This window comes from Nycticebus coucang, chromosome 10 (assembly GCF_027406575.1).
Source record: "Nycticebus coucang isolate mNycCou1 chromosome 10, mNycCou1.pri, whole genome shotgun sequence".
NCBI lineage: Eukaryota > Metazoa > Chordata > Mammalia > Primates > Lorisidae > Nycticebus > Nycticebus coucang.
The window spans coordinates 60,171,349-60,187,362 of record NC_069789.1 but is presented as its reverse complement, the minus strand read 5'-3'; the positions used below and the strand labels follow the sequence as shown (position 1 = coordinate 60,187,362).

General features: G+C 49.5%; 1 protein-coding gene across 4 annotated transcripts in view; it reads left to right on the top strand.

Moving 5' to 3' along the window:
• Positions 1-16,014, top strand: part of LGR6 (leucine rich repeat containing G protein-coupled receptor 6) — a 123,117-nt gene that overhangs the window by 98,651 nt on the left and 8,452 nt on the right. For all 4 annotated transcript variants that reach the window (XM_053607629.1, XM_053607632.1, XM_053607630.1 and 1 more), the window contains 9 exons: positions 5,588-5,656; positions 8,233-8,304; positions 8,488-8,559; positions 9,895-9,963; positions 11,208-11,279; positions 12,423-12,488; positions 13,574-13,645; positions 13,959-14,030; positions 15,782-15,907. In XM_053607629.1, coding sequence (XP_053463604.1) covers positions 5,588-5,656; positions 8,233-8,304; positions 8,488-8,559; positions 9,895-9,963; positions 11,208-11,279; positions 12,423-12,488; positions 13,574-13,645; positions 13,959-14,030; positions 15,782-15,907 — 690 coding nt within the window. The remainder of the gene's footprint in view (positions 1-5,587; positions 5,657-8,232; positions 8,305-8,487; positions 8,560-9,894; positions 9,964-11,207; positions 11,280-12,422; positions 12,489-13,573; positions 13,646-13,958; positions 14,031-15,781; positions 15,908-16,014) is intronic.

Genomic DNA, 16,014 nt, shown 5'->3' with positions numbered 1-16,014 from the left:
GTACAATGGTATGAACACAATAGAAGTTTATTTTGGGATCATGTATCAGTCCAAGGAGGCTGTTTGTTCTTGGCAGGTGGCCCTCCTTCATGCAATGACTCAGGACCTGGTTTCTTGGGATCTTGTCATCCCCAGGGCCTCATTGTTGTTTACATTCAGCTGGTAGCAGAGTAGACAGACCATAGAGGAAAAGGTCGGCTATTTTGTAGATCCTGGGCTCGAAGTGGTATGCATCACCTCTGTCTACCTTCTGTGTAAGATTCTAGTCATGTGGCCACACCTACTGCAAAGGAATCTGGGAAATACACTCTAGCACCATTCCTGACTATTCCCCTTCCTATGTTAAGATAGCATTGTCCTTGCAAATAAGTGATCACAACCCGCAACCAGATTTTTTGTTCCTTATCCACTCCCACTGCTTCACTTGACTAGCCTAAAAAAAAAAAAGACAGTGATGATAGAACTTTCTGTGATGAAGGAAATGTTCTAAATCCATGCTTCCCATATGATAGTTGCTAACCACATGTTTCTATTGAGCCCTTGTAATGTGACTAGTGAAACTAAGCTGAATTTTTTATTTTACTTGCTCGTAATTAATTTAAATAGCCACACGTGGCTAGTGGCTGTGGTATTAGACAGTGCAGCTATAAAGAAAGGAGAGAACAGATTTTGACTAATGAACAGTAGTGTCTGCTACAACTCTATTAGTTACAGGTGACTGAGCAATTAATTTAATCTTTGTGTCTCATTTACCTCAATTGTAAGTGGATATGATAATATCTTAAACATACGGTTCAGAGTATAGTTGAGGTATAGTATTTTCAGGCTGTTATGATGATTAAGAGATTATTCAGGCAAAGCACTTAGTGGCTGGCAGACAGAGTGGCCTGAAGGCAAGGACACCAGATAGGAAGTGTACAAGCGTCCAGGGAAGAGTGCCCTCCAGACTTATCTCCAAATTGTCGCTCTTTGCTATAGACCGTATCACTTGCTCTATGTGCAATCACTGCGGTCTGTGGAGGTCCTGATGCTTTGTGTGCTCTCCAGGATTGTGGCAAGAGTGCTCATCGAGTTGTCTTGTGCATTTGTCTAGGGAGGAGTGAACTTTTGCCCACCTCTCTACCTTCCACTTATCCAGAAGGATTCTTTGTATATTTTGGGCAGGCAACAAAGGTCTCCACACTGAGTTGAATTCATGAGGAGCAGACAGAGTTGCAAAGACACATTCCCTTGACAATTAGAGCCAGAGATTACATCTAGACAGCACCAAATGAACCAGGAATTTGGCAATTACCCAAGTCATTAAGTCTGTGTAGACATCCAAATGGGAAAATTCAGGCCACCTCACTGGCATGGAGTTTGCAGAATTCTCTTTGACATTTGTACAATTTTTATTCTTCCACATTTCTCTACAAAAATAGCCTTCTAGTTCACATGCCTTTTACCCCAAGTCCTTCTTGCTATCTGATAGGCTACTCCTAGAAAAATTCTTGACCAGAAACTTCCAAAGCAGGCTGGAACCACTCAATTTGGCTGCCTGGACATGTGTCTAATGAACTGTATAAGGGTCCAATGATAGCAAAGGCACAGGGAACCTATCCCATGGTCTCTGTGCCCTGAGCAAGCCTACCTATGCCACTCAGGACTATCTTGTGTCTTTCTGACATAAAACTCAAAATCGTTTTTTTTTTTTTTGGCAGTTTTTGGCTGGGGCTGGGTTTGAACCTGCCACCTCCAGTATATGGGGCCGGTACCCCACTCCTTGAGCCACAGGCACCGCCCTGAAACTCAAAATCTTAAGCATGTTTCCCCAAATACCCTAGATTCTTTTAAGAGTCCATTAATGTTTTTATTAATCAATTTATTTTAGAACTTTTTATTTATTCATTCAACAAATAAATATGTTTTGAGCTCCAACTGCATGCCAGAATTATTCTGGTATTTAGAGTATGAAGAAGAAAAAAGTTTCTAGAATGAAAAAAGTTTCTAGAATGAAAGGACCTTTCATTCTAGTTGGGTGAGAAGAAAATAGACAAAAATATGTCAGGTGGCAACAAACTCTACAAAGAGAAAGCAAGAAGGGTATCTCATTACCTATTGCTATAGAGTATATCAATGCTAAACTTAGTGGCTTAAAGCAACCCTTTATTATTTCTCCTGAATTGGCTGTGCTCATCTGGGTGGTTCTGCTTCTGGAGCCCTTGTCTGGGCTCACTCGTGAGGTTGCAGTCATCTGGAGCTCAACTAGGGCTAGAGGGCCTAAGATGCCTCATGCACATGACTGAGGCTGTTGGCTTGCCCTTTCTCTCCACGTGGCTCTCATGTCTAGCCATGTGGAGAACATTCTTACATGGTGGTGGGAACATTCCAAGAGAGCAAAGGCAGAGGCTGGGAGACCTCTTTTGGTTTAGGACTAAGTCATGACACAATCACTTCTGCCACATTCTATCAGTCAATGCCAGTCACAAGGTCATCCCAATCTCAAGAGGTAGATGCCACCTCTTGAGAGCAGAAGCTACACAGAATTCTTGGCCACTTTTAATATGTCACACAAAGCAAGGAAATAGTGAATGAGGAGATGTGCTAATTTAAACAGAATGATCAGAGATGGTCTCTGATGGTGTAACATAGGCAGAGACCCAATGAAGTGAGGTGGTAAGCCACACAAATACCTGGGGGATGAGCCTTCTAGGCATCTAAAATGGCAAGGAAAGTCTCTGAGGCCAGACGAATGCAATTCGTTGCATTTGAGATCATGATGCAATATTAGGACTTTTTCTTTTCTTTCTTTTTCTTTTCTTTTCTGTTCTTTTTGACAGAATCTCACTGTCGCCCCGGGTAGATGTGTCATGACATCACAGCTCACAGCAACCTTAAACCCCTAAGCTCAAACGATCTTCAGGCCTCAGATTCCCAGGCAGCTGGGACTACAGGCGCCCACCACTATTTCCAGCTAGTTTTTCTATTTTTTTCTTAGTAGATACAGGGTCTCACTGTTGCTCAGGCTGATCTTGAACTCCTGAGCTTAAGCAATCCACCCACCTCAGCCTCCCAGAGTGGTAGGATTATAGGCATGAGTCACCCCACCCAACCAATACTAGGGCTTTTCAATGGAAGAGACTTCCAAGTCACTAGTGAGAAATTTAGTTCTCCTTGGGCAACAGTGCAAAATTCCCAGGTGAGCTGAGCCAACTTATGAGGGGAGCACCTGATTTGGAAACACTGAGATGTGAAGATGAATCATTTGTGCAATTTAAGATCAAAAAGAGAACATCTACTTTATCCCTGCTACCTCTGTCCTCGTATCAACCTGATTTTCTAGGCATCTTCTGTAGCCCCTGGTAGAGCTCCAGGATCGCCACAGTTTGAAAATTCCTCTGGTTTCAGTTAAAGTGCTCTGCACACATCCTGGCCTCAGCTTGACCACATCCTTCACCCAGCCTCTGGGGGCCTCTCTATGAGTGACCAAGGTTTGACGCATGAGAGGCAAAGGTGTCTGACTCACTAAGAATGGAGCAGAGCGGAGCAACACTGAAGGGGTTTCATACTGTAATTACCCAAGATCACCAGGGCAGTCTGAGGGTAATCGGGTAATTAGAGTGTGTGTGTCTGTCTGTGTGTGTGTGTGTGTGTGTGTGTGTGTGTGTGTGTGGTGTGGGACAATTACCCGGCTCACTGGCTGCCAGACGCTTGTCATTTCTTCTCTGGCCCTTGGGTTGGGTTCCTGGCTCTACCTGTGGACTATTAAGTGTAATGACCCTGTCGTGCAGAGGAGCCTGTCATTATCTCTGTGTTAACATGGTATTTATCCACAAACCCCTGCCAAATCACTCTGTAATTAAAGGGCCTCCACGTGGTCCCCCTTCCCTGACATTGGACAGCTGTGAAAGTTGTCAGGGCAAGGGTGGCTTTAAGAGGCAGAGGAGCTGGGCTGGGGTCACCTTGGAAGGCTCCAGATGGATGCTGTAACTGAGTCTTCCGGCTGTGTGCCCCATTGCCAAGGCCTGGGAATATATACACCAAGCAACAGGATTTTAGAGGCATCAGGACAGCACCCCCACCCCCGAAAAAAAATTCACTCCATGGGGCTAACTCATTGACTACTAAATAAAACATAAACCAATTTTAAAATTTTGAAAGTTAGTATCTCTTCTGAAGTCTCTTGTAGCCATGGCAGAGGGAATTGCATCACATACTATGGAGGAAAACTTTCTCAAAGTCCTCTGTAGCTCTCACGCTCTGCTTCCCAATCACTCTTTGCTATCTGTCTCCCTCAAAATCCAAACACCTACCTGGGTCACTGGAGCTCCTGTGCCTCTGGGGCTCTTTTCTGTTTGTCACAAGCAATTCTAAATCTTTTCTGAGAAAAATCGAATTTGTTCCCAGCCTCTCCCACTTCCCCTCCTTCCCTTTTCCCTGTCACCCCCACAAAGGACCAAAACACAGAAGGCCCCTTAAAAGAGTCCAAGGAGCAGCCATGATCACTCGTGGGTTGATGTTGTGCTCTCAGTGATCACGTGGTGCTGTTCTGAGCACTGGGATAGGCTTTTCTGTAGGATAATTCCTAGACTTGGAGTACCTGGGTATGAATCTTTTAATTTGATGAGATATTGTCAAATAGTTTCTAAAAGCTTGGACACCTTTAATCGGGTCCCACTAATAGTTTATCAGAATGCTTGCTTCCCCATCTCCTTGCCAACTTGAGTCACTACCTCCTTTTAAAAATTGACTTCAGGCTCGGTGCCTGTAGCTCAAGCAGCTAGGGTGCCAGCCACATACACCGGAGCTGGCGGGTTCGAATCCAGCCCCGGCCTGCCGAACAACAATGACAACTACAATCAAAAAATAGCAGGGCGTTGTGGCGGGTACCTGTAGTCCCAGCTACTTGGGAGGCTGAGACAAGAGAATCGCTTAAGCCCAAGAGTTGATGTTGCTGTGAGCTGTGATGCCATAGCACTCCACCCAGGGCAACATAGTGAGACTCTGTCTCCAAAAAAAAAAAAAAATTGACTTCATTGTTTTTGATACATGTGTTATATGTTCATTGTAAAAAAAAAATGAAAAAATTAATAAAAAGGTAAGAGAAAATATTAGCTGTCATGTCATCATCACCAAGAGAAGAAACACTGCTGTCCATGTTTATAGAAAATGATGGCAAAGGCCACAGATAGCTAAGGTAGTCACCTGAGGAACCTTCCGGAATCTATAGTGCTGGTGATAAGGTATTAGAAATCATGCAATTTTTTCCTGGGCCCCCTCCCCTGATGTCTCCAAAGGCTTGAGAAACTTTCTTAAGCTGGTGGGGACTATTCTGAGAGAAGCGATTCCAGTTATCCACACCCCTGAAATTTATCCCCCCCACTCAAAAACAGTTCTGCTGCCAGGAAGGTTCCAAGCCTAAGGATTTGTGGAGCAGGAATGAAGCACGAACATTCCAAAAATGTATTTCTAGACATTGGCAGCTGGATCCAACAGATTGGAAAACCCATCTCCCTGGCCAACCCCAGAGCCAAGTTTCCATGTCTCGGGGACCCTGACGTGCCCCATTAAGCCTTTACTCTAATGACTGCTCTGCTTTCCATTCCAGAGACTTGAATTATAACGAGCTGCAGGAGTTTCCCATGGCCATCCGGACCCTGGGCAGACTGCAGGAACTGTAAGCGCCTCTGTTGGTTTCTGTGGGTGTCCTCTTCTCCCAGGCACAGGGGCTGAAGCCAGCCTGGGCCTCCCTTGTGCCCTCACCTCCCCATCTCCCATGGTCCCTGTAAAAGATGTAGCTGTCTGCCCTCCCCAACCCCCACTGCAGCTCTAAGTAGTCCCAGGCCTCATTAACTTGGCTTTGAGTGTTTCCGGGGGAAGGGGTCTGTCATCAGCAGAAATGGCCCTGGGCCCTTCCGGCCTGGGAAAACACATGGCACAAGCCACCTCCTGGTAGCCTGCGGTGGCACTGTCCCTGCCTTTGTTGGGTTGCATCCAGAGAAGAATGGGGAGAGGAACTGGGGGCTGGCTTACAGGGTCACTCCTAAGCACCTTGTCCCCAGGGGGACTGAGAAGTTGGCTCTGGTTCCCCATAGCTACCATTTATCATTTTGTTTCCGTATTTACTGAGCACCCAGTGTATCTGGCCTGGTGCTTGGCGGTGAACAAAAATGAGGGGTCAGAGTGACATGGCCCTTCCTGAGGAGGCTTCGTCCTCATTGAGGACATAAAGCAACATATGTAAAACAGGACAAAACAGTGTATAATTCTGACCATTAATTATGTAGTATTAGCTGAAATGATGATGGGAGTTCAGAGTAACCTAGAAAGATCACTGTGGACTAATCCTTTGATTAGCCTTAAAGGATGAATGAGACTTATGTGGCAGTGGTGGGTAAGGGGAGGCATTTCAAAGGAAGGAACTATGTAAGACCCAGATAGGAAGCTGAGTTGGCAGAGGCCAGCTGAGGGATGACCCCAGGAGGGGGAGCAGTCTTGCTGGAGGGGAGCCCTCAGGAAACAATAAGAGCTCTTATTGTACAGCTACATGCACCAGATTAAAGGGGCCTTGGAGGTTCATGAACAGACCCAAACTCTCAGGCAGCATCACATCTTTCTAGCTCCTACCAGCTAAAACTTTTAGTGCTAGCCCCATTCCACTCAACTCACCTCACCTAGACGTTTGAAGGTATGAATGCCAGATTTAGGTAGCAGATAAGGTAGGTAGCAGCTAAGCTGGAGCAGTCAGAAGAAACGTCTAAATGAGAAACTACTGGAAGTCCTCCACTGCCCAAGGGTCATCGAGTTCTGAATTTTTTTCCTTTGAGCTCAAACATGAGAGAAAGATGAGATTTGGGCATGGAGGGAACAGGGTATGCAAAGGCATTGAGACAAGAAAGAATAAAGCACCAGGGAAGAGAGAGCAGAAACCTAAGTTAGCAGGGGAACACAAATACGTCTACAGAGGAGTATTGTCCATTCATTCATCTGTCCGTCCGTCCATCCATCCATCCATCTACTGAGAGAAAACTGGTTGAGGACAGGACCTCTATCTTATAAACTTCTAAATCCCTCAGAACTTGGCCTGGCACTAGATGCAAAGAAGGGGGGTGCTCAAAAAAATATAATGAGCAAATGGAAGGAATGAAAGAACAAACAAGCCTGGGTGGATGGCATTGGCCAGAGGTGTTTGAGGGTGACTCTGTGAGTGAGATAACGTGAAGATGGAAGTAATGATGGGACAGCAGGAGGAAGAGAGAGGTGAGCGGAGGCCAGTACACAAAAAGAAACCAGAAACTTCCAGTGAAAAACAGGATGTCAGAAGAGGTCCTGTTCGGCACAGATAAGTTAGTTATTTTGAAATGTTCTTCTCGGGTGGCGCCTGTGGCTCAGTGAGTAGGGCGCCGGCCCCATATACCGAGGGTGGCGGGTTCAAACCCAGCCCTGGCTGAACTGCAACAAAAAAATAGCCGGGCGTTGTGGCGGGCGCCTGTAGTCCCAGCTGCTCGGGAGGCTGAGGCAAGAGAATCACATAAGCCCAAGAGCTGGAGGTTGCTGTGAGTCCTGTGACATCATGGCACTCTACCAAGGTGGTAAAGTGAGACTCTGTCTCTACAAAAAAAAAAAAAAAAAAGAAAGAAAGAAATGTTCTTCTCAACTAACCAAACACATGATTTCTGAGTCCCAAACACTCCACTGGGTGCCATGTTCCTCATCTCCCTCTCATGCCATCTACAGTCATTTGACATCAGATTCTGCACCTCGTCCCTCCCGCTGCTATAGCTCCTGATACCTGTTTCCTCGTATTGGGGACTTGACGCCAAGCCAGCCTCCATTTGAAGAACATCACTCACCCTAGGATCCCCTGGAAGCTCTGTTTTTTCTGCATCCTCCTTCTCTTAAATACTCTTGGCTTCTTCTATGAGGACTCACTGGGGTCCCACAACAAGTGACTAAGGAGAGGATTCCCCTCTTGGGACCTGCACTCAGCCTCTTATTCTTGAGCTGCTCCCACAGGCTTCCCGAGGCCTGCAATCAAAACTTCATCCCACAATATTTCCACACTTGTTAGGGAAAGAATAGGTGTGGATTGAACAAAGAAGAAAAATCTTCGGCAAGATTTGAACTTGGACTCTCCAGGCTGACGTCCCTTTTGTCGTAGGGCCTGTCTGGTTGGACATCCAAAAGCCCCATGTGTCCCCCTCTCCACACTTTCCTCCAAGTCCCGACCACCTCCCTGGTCTTGTCTTCCAGGGGTTTCCATAACAACAACATCAAGGCCATCCCAGAAAGGGCCTTTATGGGGAACCCTCTGCTGCAGACAATGTGAGTACGACCTTTTTAGTCTCTTGACACTGAACAGTGTTTAGGGAAAAGGGACAGAGGTTGGAGAGGCAGAGGAGACTTCCCTTGAAAGCACCAAGGAGGCAGGGGTGTGGGAGGGGCTGCCTTAGTTCCAGTGGAAAGGGTTGAAAAACTGAATTAGGTGTTTGGACCTTTTTCTTCCAGACACTTTTATGATAACCCCATCCAGTTTGTGGGAAGGTCAGCATTCCAGTACCTGCCGAAACTGCACACGCTGTAAGTTGGCACCTGCCGGCTGCCACAGCCTGGACTCCCCTTTCTTTGCTCCTTCTTGCTGTCTCCTGCCTTCTTCCTGCAGACCTCTGCCGTGCAAGGCACAACCCCTAGAAGGCAGGATCATCAAGGTTGCAGGCCTCTGTTTTGTTCAGGTCTATTTCCAGAACTGTCGGGACTTAACAGCCTCCCTCCAGCTCCCTGACCTGTGCCTTCTCCCCAGGTCTCAGATGGATGACGAGGGCCCTTGTCCATAGCCAAGAAGTTTTATCTGGTCTCTTTGGTTTTATCCTGTGCATGACAGCTATTCTTTAAAGGACTGGGATAAGGTTTTGAATACTGTGTATTCTGAAGGCTGGTCCTCCAGTGGCCTTACAGTAAGATCCTTGGGCCCCTTGCTGCGCCATCTCTGTCACCTTTGACCTGAAGGTGCTCCTTTGTTTCCTCTCTTCTTTTTTTAATTCCCAGCCCAAGTCCCACCTCTCCCAACAAGCACACTATAGCATCATAGTCACATAGCCAGCATCTTCAAACACATGCTTCACTTTCACGTTCATTACTGAATTTCATCTTCATCCCTGTGAGGCAGGTGTTGTTGGTCCGTTTTACAGATGGACCATGGGTGCTTGGGTCCTGGCATGAACCCAGAACCCATAACTTCAGATTCTGGACTCATTGTTGGACTTCTTAAGACAACACTCATTCTAGCCGGGCGTTGTGGCGGGCGCCTGTAGTCCCAGCTACTCGGGAGGCTGAGGCAAGAGAATCGCTTAAGCCCAGGAGTTGGAGGTTGCTGTGAGCTGTGTGAGGCCACGGCACTCTACCGAGGGCCATAAAGTGAGACTTTGTCTCTACAAAAAAAATAAAAAAAAAAAAAAAGACAACACTCATTCTTTTGTGCTCCTGCCATGGGAGGTGCATGTCCTCGGTAAGACTGGGGATGGCAGGGCAGGGGAGCCATCAGTATATAGCATTTAAGAGAAATGACAGAGCAGATGATAAATAAGAGGAGGCCCTATCCCAGGCTCTAATAAGCAAAGCCCAGTAGCCAAGGTCTCTTTCAAAATCACCCAAGCTAAGTCAGAGGAGATTTCTGTGTCTCTGTGTTTTCTTTGCAAGCTGAGGCCTGAGGTTTGCCTGGCTTAGCCTGGGCTGGGGTGTGCTGAGCCTCTACCAGGGCCCGGGTGGCTGCTTTGAAGGACGTTGCAGGGAAGGATAACATTTCCCCAGAAGGCGGAGACCCTGTGGGGAGAGAAGGCTGAGGGTTGAGAGCTGGGATGCTGAGGTCCTCTGACCCCCCAGCCCCCACCCCTCAGAGCTTATTGTCTCTGTTTCCAGATCCCTGAATGGTGCCACTGACATCCAGGAGTTCCCAGATCTCAAAGGCACCACCAGCCTGGAGATTCTGTGAGTGGATTTTCTCTCTCTCCTCCTTATCTCCACCCTCCCTGATATTCACCCCGTGAGCTCTTCCACTTCCCTTCCCGGGAAGGCTGTACGGAGTCCTTGCTTCCCCCTTACCTGGCCTGCCTCTACTGCTGCTGGCTGAGTCCCAGGAACCCACAGCCACCTCCCAATGTGACTAGTGGGATGGGGTGAGCAAGCTGCTCTTCCTCTCATCACCACACTTGGATTTCTCGGGTATGACCTCAGACCCCCAAGCCTTGGGAACACTGAAGACCTGGGGTGGGGAGGAGGCCTGGGCAAACACATCTCCTTTGTCTTTCTAAAGCTTGATTCCAACCAAGATGTTCTTGCATTTTCTACTATCATATCCCGTGGAGTGAGGGAGGGAGTGACAGAGCATAGTAGGCCCTCCGCAGATTTAAATGAATGAATGAAACAAGCTAACACCCAGAGTAAGTGTGTGGGGAGGTCAGCTGCCCTGCCCCACACCACAAAGCTCATTAGCACAAAGCTCATTCATGGCATCACTGGGATAGGAATTCTCCTCTTTGCCTCTATTGTCTTCCCTCTAGATCTGCTGGCATGTGCAAAATTTTCCATGACGGAAGTCATAGTTCATGAAAGATGACCTTGGCCTTGTGTCCTTCCTAGGACACCCTGTCCCTTAGCTCAGCCTGCTCCCCAACCTACCTCACAACCCTCTTTCCCGTAGCTTCTGGTTCTTCCCTTCTTTACCATCTCTTCTCCCTCCCACAAGATACAGAGAGCAAACTCTGTGCTTGGTTCCCATGATTTGACTGTTTTGTTTTTTTTTTTTCCTGTCTACCCCTGCCAATGGCTATCACTGCTCTCTAAGGTCCTTGGAGCAGAGAAGATATTTTTCCCCTTTCCTACAGACCCAGTGCTGCTAGAGACCCTTATGAGATATGGGGTGGGCATGGGCTGGAGGTGGGTGGGGTGGGCTGGGGGTGCAGTGACTGCCTGTCATGCAGAGGCCCTGTGCTATGGTCCTCTTTCTCCTCTCCCCCACCACCCAGCTTCTCTAGGCCCAGGGAAGCTTGGTGCTCAGATGCCAGGGCTTGTTCCTGTCCATCCCAGGAGCCCCACCCCCTGCTCTCTCTTTCCTTCCACTTCTCTCTTTTGTTAGCCCTGTCATCCCATGACTGTATTAGGAGCTGGAGACAGTGGCTGGGAATGGCAGGGCCCTGGGCCTGGTGCCATTTCTGTCTCTGTTCTCCCTGCAGGACCCTGACCCGTGCAGGCATCCAGCTGCTCCCATCCGGGATATGCCAACAGCTGCCCAGGCTCCGAGTTCTGTAAGTGGCTCACAGGCATTCTACAGTCTTGGCACTGGGCCCCTGCCCCCAACTCCCCAAAAAGGCCTCTCCTCGTGTCCCATTTGGTCACATCTCTTCCTGGAGAGTGGGGCAGCTTAGGCTCCTGCTGAAGACCTGTCCAGAGGGAAGGGGATGTCTTCTTTTATTCAAAATAAAAAGACAATGGTCTTTGAAGTTAGACAGGGCCCAGGACTGCCACTTACTGGCTATATTAGTTCAGACGCACTCTTAAATATCTCTAAGCTTCAGTTTCCTCATCTATAAAATGTGGATAAATTTGTGAAGGTTGGAAATAATTATACAGACAGTACCTAGTGCATAATGCCAACAAACAACATTATTACTCTATAAAAGAAAATTGATCCCTTCTGGGTCCATGGAGGTACTCAAGTGGCCTCCAAGGTCAAGGGACTCTTTCCTTTGACTCCAGCTTGAATCTGATGCTCCTGACCAGGGACCATAACCCCACTGCTGGGTGGGCCGACACATGGTGTGTGGAGAGAGCCCTGGAGTTGGGGTCTGGAGATGCAGGTTCTAGACTCAGCTTTGTCATTGGTTGGCACAGTGGCCTTGGGAAGTCCTATCCCATCTCTGGGCCTCAGCTTCCTTGTCGGTTAAGTTAAGGAGTTGGCCAGATGATCCCTAAGGATCCTCCAGCTCTGCTCATCTCTGCCAACTCTGAAAATGGTGGTCACAGGTGCTTGGGTCGGCATTGCCCAGCTTACTCAGTAAGGCCTGATGTGCTCTTTGCTGTCTGTGTCAGTGCCCCTGTGCCCCGCTCTTTGCCTCTTTCCTCATTACCACACCCCTCTTATTGTCTGTTCCCCTTCCCCCAGGGTCCTCCCAGGGTCATTCAGGCCATCAAGTGATAAGATAGCCCTACTAGAAAATGCCAAATCCACCTCATCCAGACCCAGAGAGGGATGGGACTCAGGAGGGAGAAGTGCAGAGAGAGCTAATTGGGAAAACTGGTACCCTGGGGTAAGGTGTGTTAATAGCCATGTCCCTGTGAGGTCCCCATGACCCTCCACTGCTTGACAGGAAAACATAGCCTGACCAGAATCCCCCAGTCCTCACATAGCCCCTGCTTCAGCCCAGCCCTGGACTTTCTCTTTTCTCCAGGGAACTGTCTCATAATCAAATTGAGGAGCTGCCCAGCCTTCACAGGTGTCAGAAGCTGGAGGAAATGTGAGTCTAGGGATACAGGGAGACAGAGGCATGCAAGCCAGCCTGTGGGCAGGTTGAAGGGGAGGGAGTCAGCAAGGGCCAAGTGCACCCTGGCATTCCCTCCTCTGATTTGTTGAACCCACCAGGGTTTAGGGCTGGGAGCTTGGCCGAGGACTAAACAAGGCCTATAGGGCTCACAGCAGATGACAGACCCAAGAGCTGGTGCCCAAAAGGAGTCTCAAGGTGGTTCCTATGAGTCAGTGGCAACACAAAAGTGTAGTACCGACTAGGGCCAGTGTAGGAATAGGACTCGGTGGGTTGGACAAGGGAAGATTCAAGGAGCTGGAAGCACCCTGTACTTTGGAGCTTGATCTCTTGTTTTCCACACCCCATAAACACACACATGTGTACATGTGTTCACATTTACACAGACATACACAATCATATGTGGAAGAACAAATGTAGGAATCAGATTTCACAAAGACAAAATCACTTTAAAGTTTTCTGAGCTCTGTTTACCCAGCTCCTGCTTCCTCAAGCTAGCATGGCCTCCTGAGTCTCCCTGTGTCTGTCTCCTGCTTCAGGGCAGGGCGATGCCTTTTGGGGCCAGGGAAAGGTAGAGGTATGAGGTTCTGCCCTAGGTGACAAAGAAGGAAGGTCTTTGACATGGCCAAGGCCCAGGGTCTGTCTCTCATTTAGACAACCAGTCTTCTGAGCTCTGCTTCTCAGCTCTGCCAGTCACTTGGGCTGTCCAAGGATTGGGCGGTGCTCTGCTGCTGGGCTAGGGTCGAGAGGACTCATGGCAATGGGGAGGTGTGGGGGGCAGTTCCTCTGGGCTGGGAGCCAAGCCCAGTGGGAACACTGGAAGCCGACTCCCTTTTGGGCCACAGGGATGGTTTTGTGGCTTTGTCTCCTGACCCACTTACCCAAGGCAACCGGATCCCCTTGTGTTCCCTTTAATTCTGGTGACTTCCTCGGACTGGGCCCTTTCTTCCTGTGCCAGGAGAAGTGGGGGGTTCTCCTTTATTCCTCCCAGTGCTCGGGGGGCATGGAGCAGAGCCAGGGCCTGAGCATGCTGTCTCATCCAGCCTCTCTTGCTGCCCTAGTGGCCTCCAACACAACCGCATCTGGGAAATCGGAGCAGACACTTTCAGCCAGCTGAGCTCCCTGCAATCCCTGTGAGTACCTGCTACTATCAGGGGTGGGTGGGGAGGAGCCACTATCCCTCTGCCAGCCACGCTCATACCCATAAGTGCGCATGTACGGTTTAAACAGGGGGCCATGAGGCTCTGCAGCCAGGCTACCATGTCCCCTATTCCGATGGCCATGGCAGGTCAGGAGCTGGGCAGCAGTAGGTACTGTCCCCAAAAGGCTAAGGTTACAGCTCCTGGGGGCAGATCAGATGGGAGTGTGGAAGGGAGATCCCACAATGGAAACAAAGAGTCTGCTACATGTCTCTGTCCCCTCCTGTCATACTCTCTCTGCTTGCAGGGACCTTAGCTGGAATGCCATCCGGTCCATTCACCCTGAGGCCTTCTCCACCCTGCGCTCCCTGGTCAAGCTGTAAGTGGCCACTGGGCTCTCCTCCAGGATGTGGAGGACCAGCTGGGACTATGGACTGGCTGGGGGGTCAGGAGGGCCACCCCAGAACACCCTAGAACATGGAAATGCATAAATGACTGCACATCCCTGGGAGATAGGCCTCAGCCTAATCAATCATTCTGACAGTCCGTTTTAGAGACTGTGGGGCCTGATAAACAGAGCCTGCCTCTTGCATGCTCTGGAACATCATCTGCTAATGTTCTGCAACGCTTTGGCAGCCTTGGCCCTCCCTCCTGCTCTCCCACCCCACACCGCCCCACCCCCGGTGTGCACGGATAGAGGACGGATAGGCCTGGAACTTCTTCACTCCTTCACACACAGAAGGGTGGCGGCAGATGTGGGAGCCTGGGTCTCAGCGAGCTTGGAGTCCTCTCCCTGAGTGTTACTCTAGAGGGGTCCCATTCTGTGGAGCAGCAAGGACCTCAGGTCCTTTAACTTATATAGGATATAAATAGGGAGTGACCAGTGCTGGCTGCGTGGTCAGGGCCTGAAGGGGCCTCTGATAGGGGCCACATACTGTATGTGCGGCAGGTCATTCACTGCACCAGGACTCCCGGCCAAGGGGAAGCCGACATCGTGCTGCCTGTTTGCCAAGCTATGAATCCTAAGGCACATCTACCCACATGGGGCCCTTTTCTGGTTAACACAATCACTTCTTTGGGTTGGCTTGAACCCCGGTCTTCAAGCTCCAAATGAGCTTGGAAGCCTCGCTTCATAGGTGAGGCTTCCAAGGCCCAAAGCAGCAGTTCTCAACTGTCGCGACCCACAGGAACTGTATTAAAGGGCTGTGGCATTAGGAAGTTTGAGAATCACTGGCCTAAAGGGAGAAGCTTGTTCAAAGCCAAGAGCCAGAACCTGGAGGTCCCAGAAACACATAATTCCTCCCCAGGCTGAGGCTCTCTGGGCTCTGGGCTGTGGCCCTGCAAAACTCTCACCTCTGCCTTCCCTCTCCTGTTTGCACTATTCCTGCCAGATAGGTAGGGTAGATATTTTTATCCCTTTGAAAGATGAGGACATTGAAATTCAGGCAGATTTGTGACTCCCTTTGGTTACACAGTGAGCTGGTGACAGCGCCAGGTTTCCTGCCTTCCAGGCCAGGGCTGTTTCCACGACGCACAGTCTGTGGTCGTGGTGTTTGGTTTGGAGCTGTGGCTTCCTCTAACGTGTCTCCGGTAGAAGACCATGTATGTCCTCACCTCTGGCAGCACAGCAGGCGCAGCAGGATGGAATGGATGACCCAATCCCTGCTTGTGACCTGACAGCCAGCTCTGTCCAATCCCAGACCCTGGTCTCTTGTGTCACCATAAAAGTGAGAGAAAGGGCAGGGGGGTTGGGGAAAACAACTCAAAGGTCCCCCAGGGGGCTGGGCAGGGATTCCTGGATGGCATTCAGAGCTGGGCACAGGAGCAGTGTTTGGGGGAGCTCTGTTACCTACAAAATGGGACAGCTTGGCATTCGGTTAAACAGTCCCTAGTACATCGTTGGCACCCAGTGTTTGTTGAATGAATGAGTGAACACCTGTAACTGGTGCCTGTGGCAACTCTGTGCTGCCCTCCCTCCTGGGACACGATGCTTTCTTCTAAGCTGATCTTCTGTCCTTTGCTCCTCTCCTCTTGCTTCCATCCCAGGCACACTGGCCACACCCTCAGCACAGCCCTGCCCCTTCAGCAATCCCACTGACTGCCAATAACCCTGACCATCCACTGTCCTAGGGATCTGACAAACAACCAGCTGACCACACTGCCCCTGGCCGGACTCGGGGGCCTGAGACATCTGAAGCTCAAAGGGAACCTGGCTCTATCTCAGGCCTTCTCCAAGGACAGTTTCCCCAGACTGAGGTGAGGGCCTGGCTTTCCCCCACACCTAGGTAGGTTTGCCCTGGGGCATCTGGAGGCCACAAGGGACGTGGAGAAAAACCACAGGGCATGATACTGAGAAGAGCCTA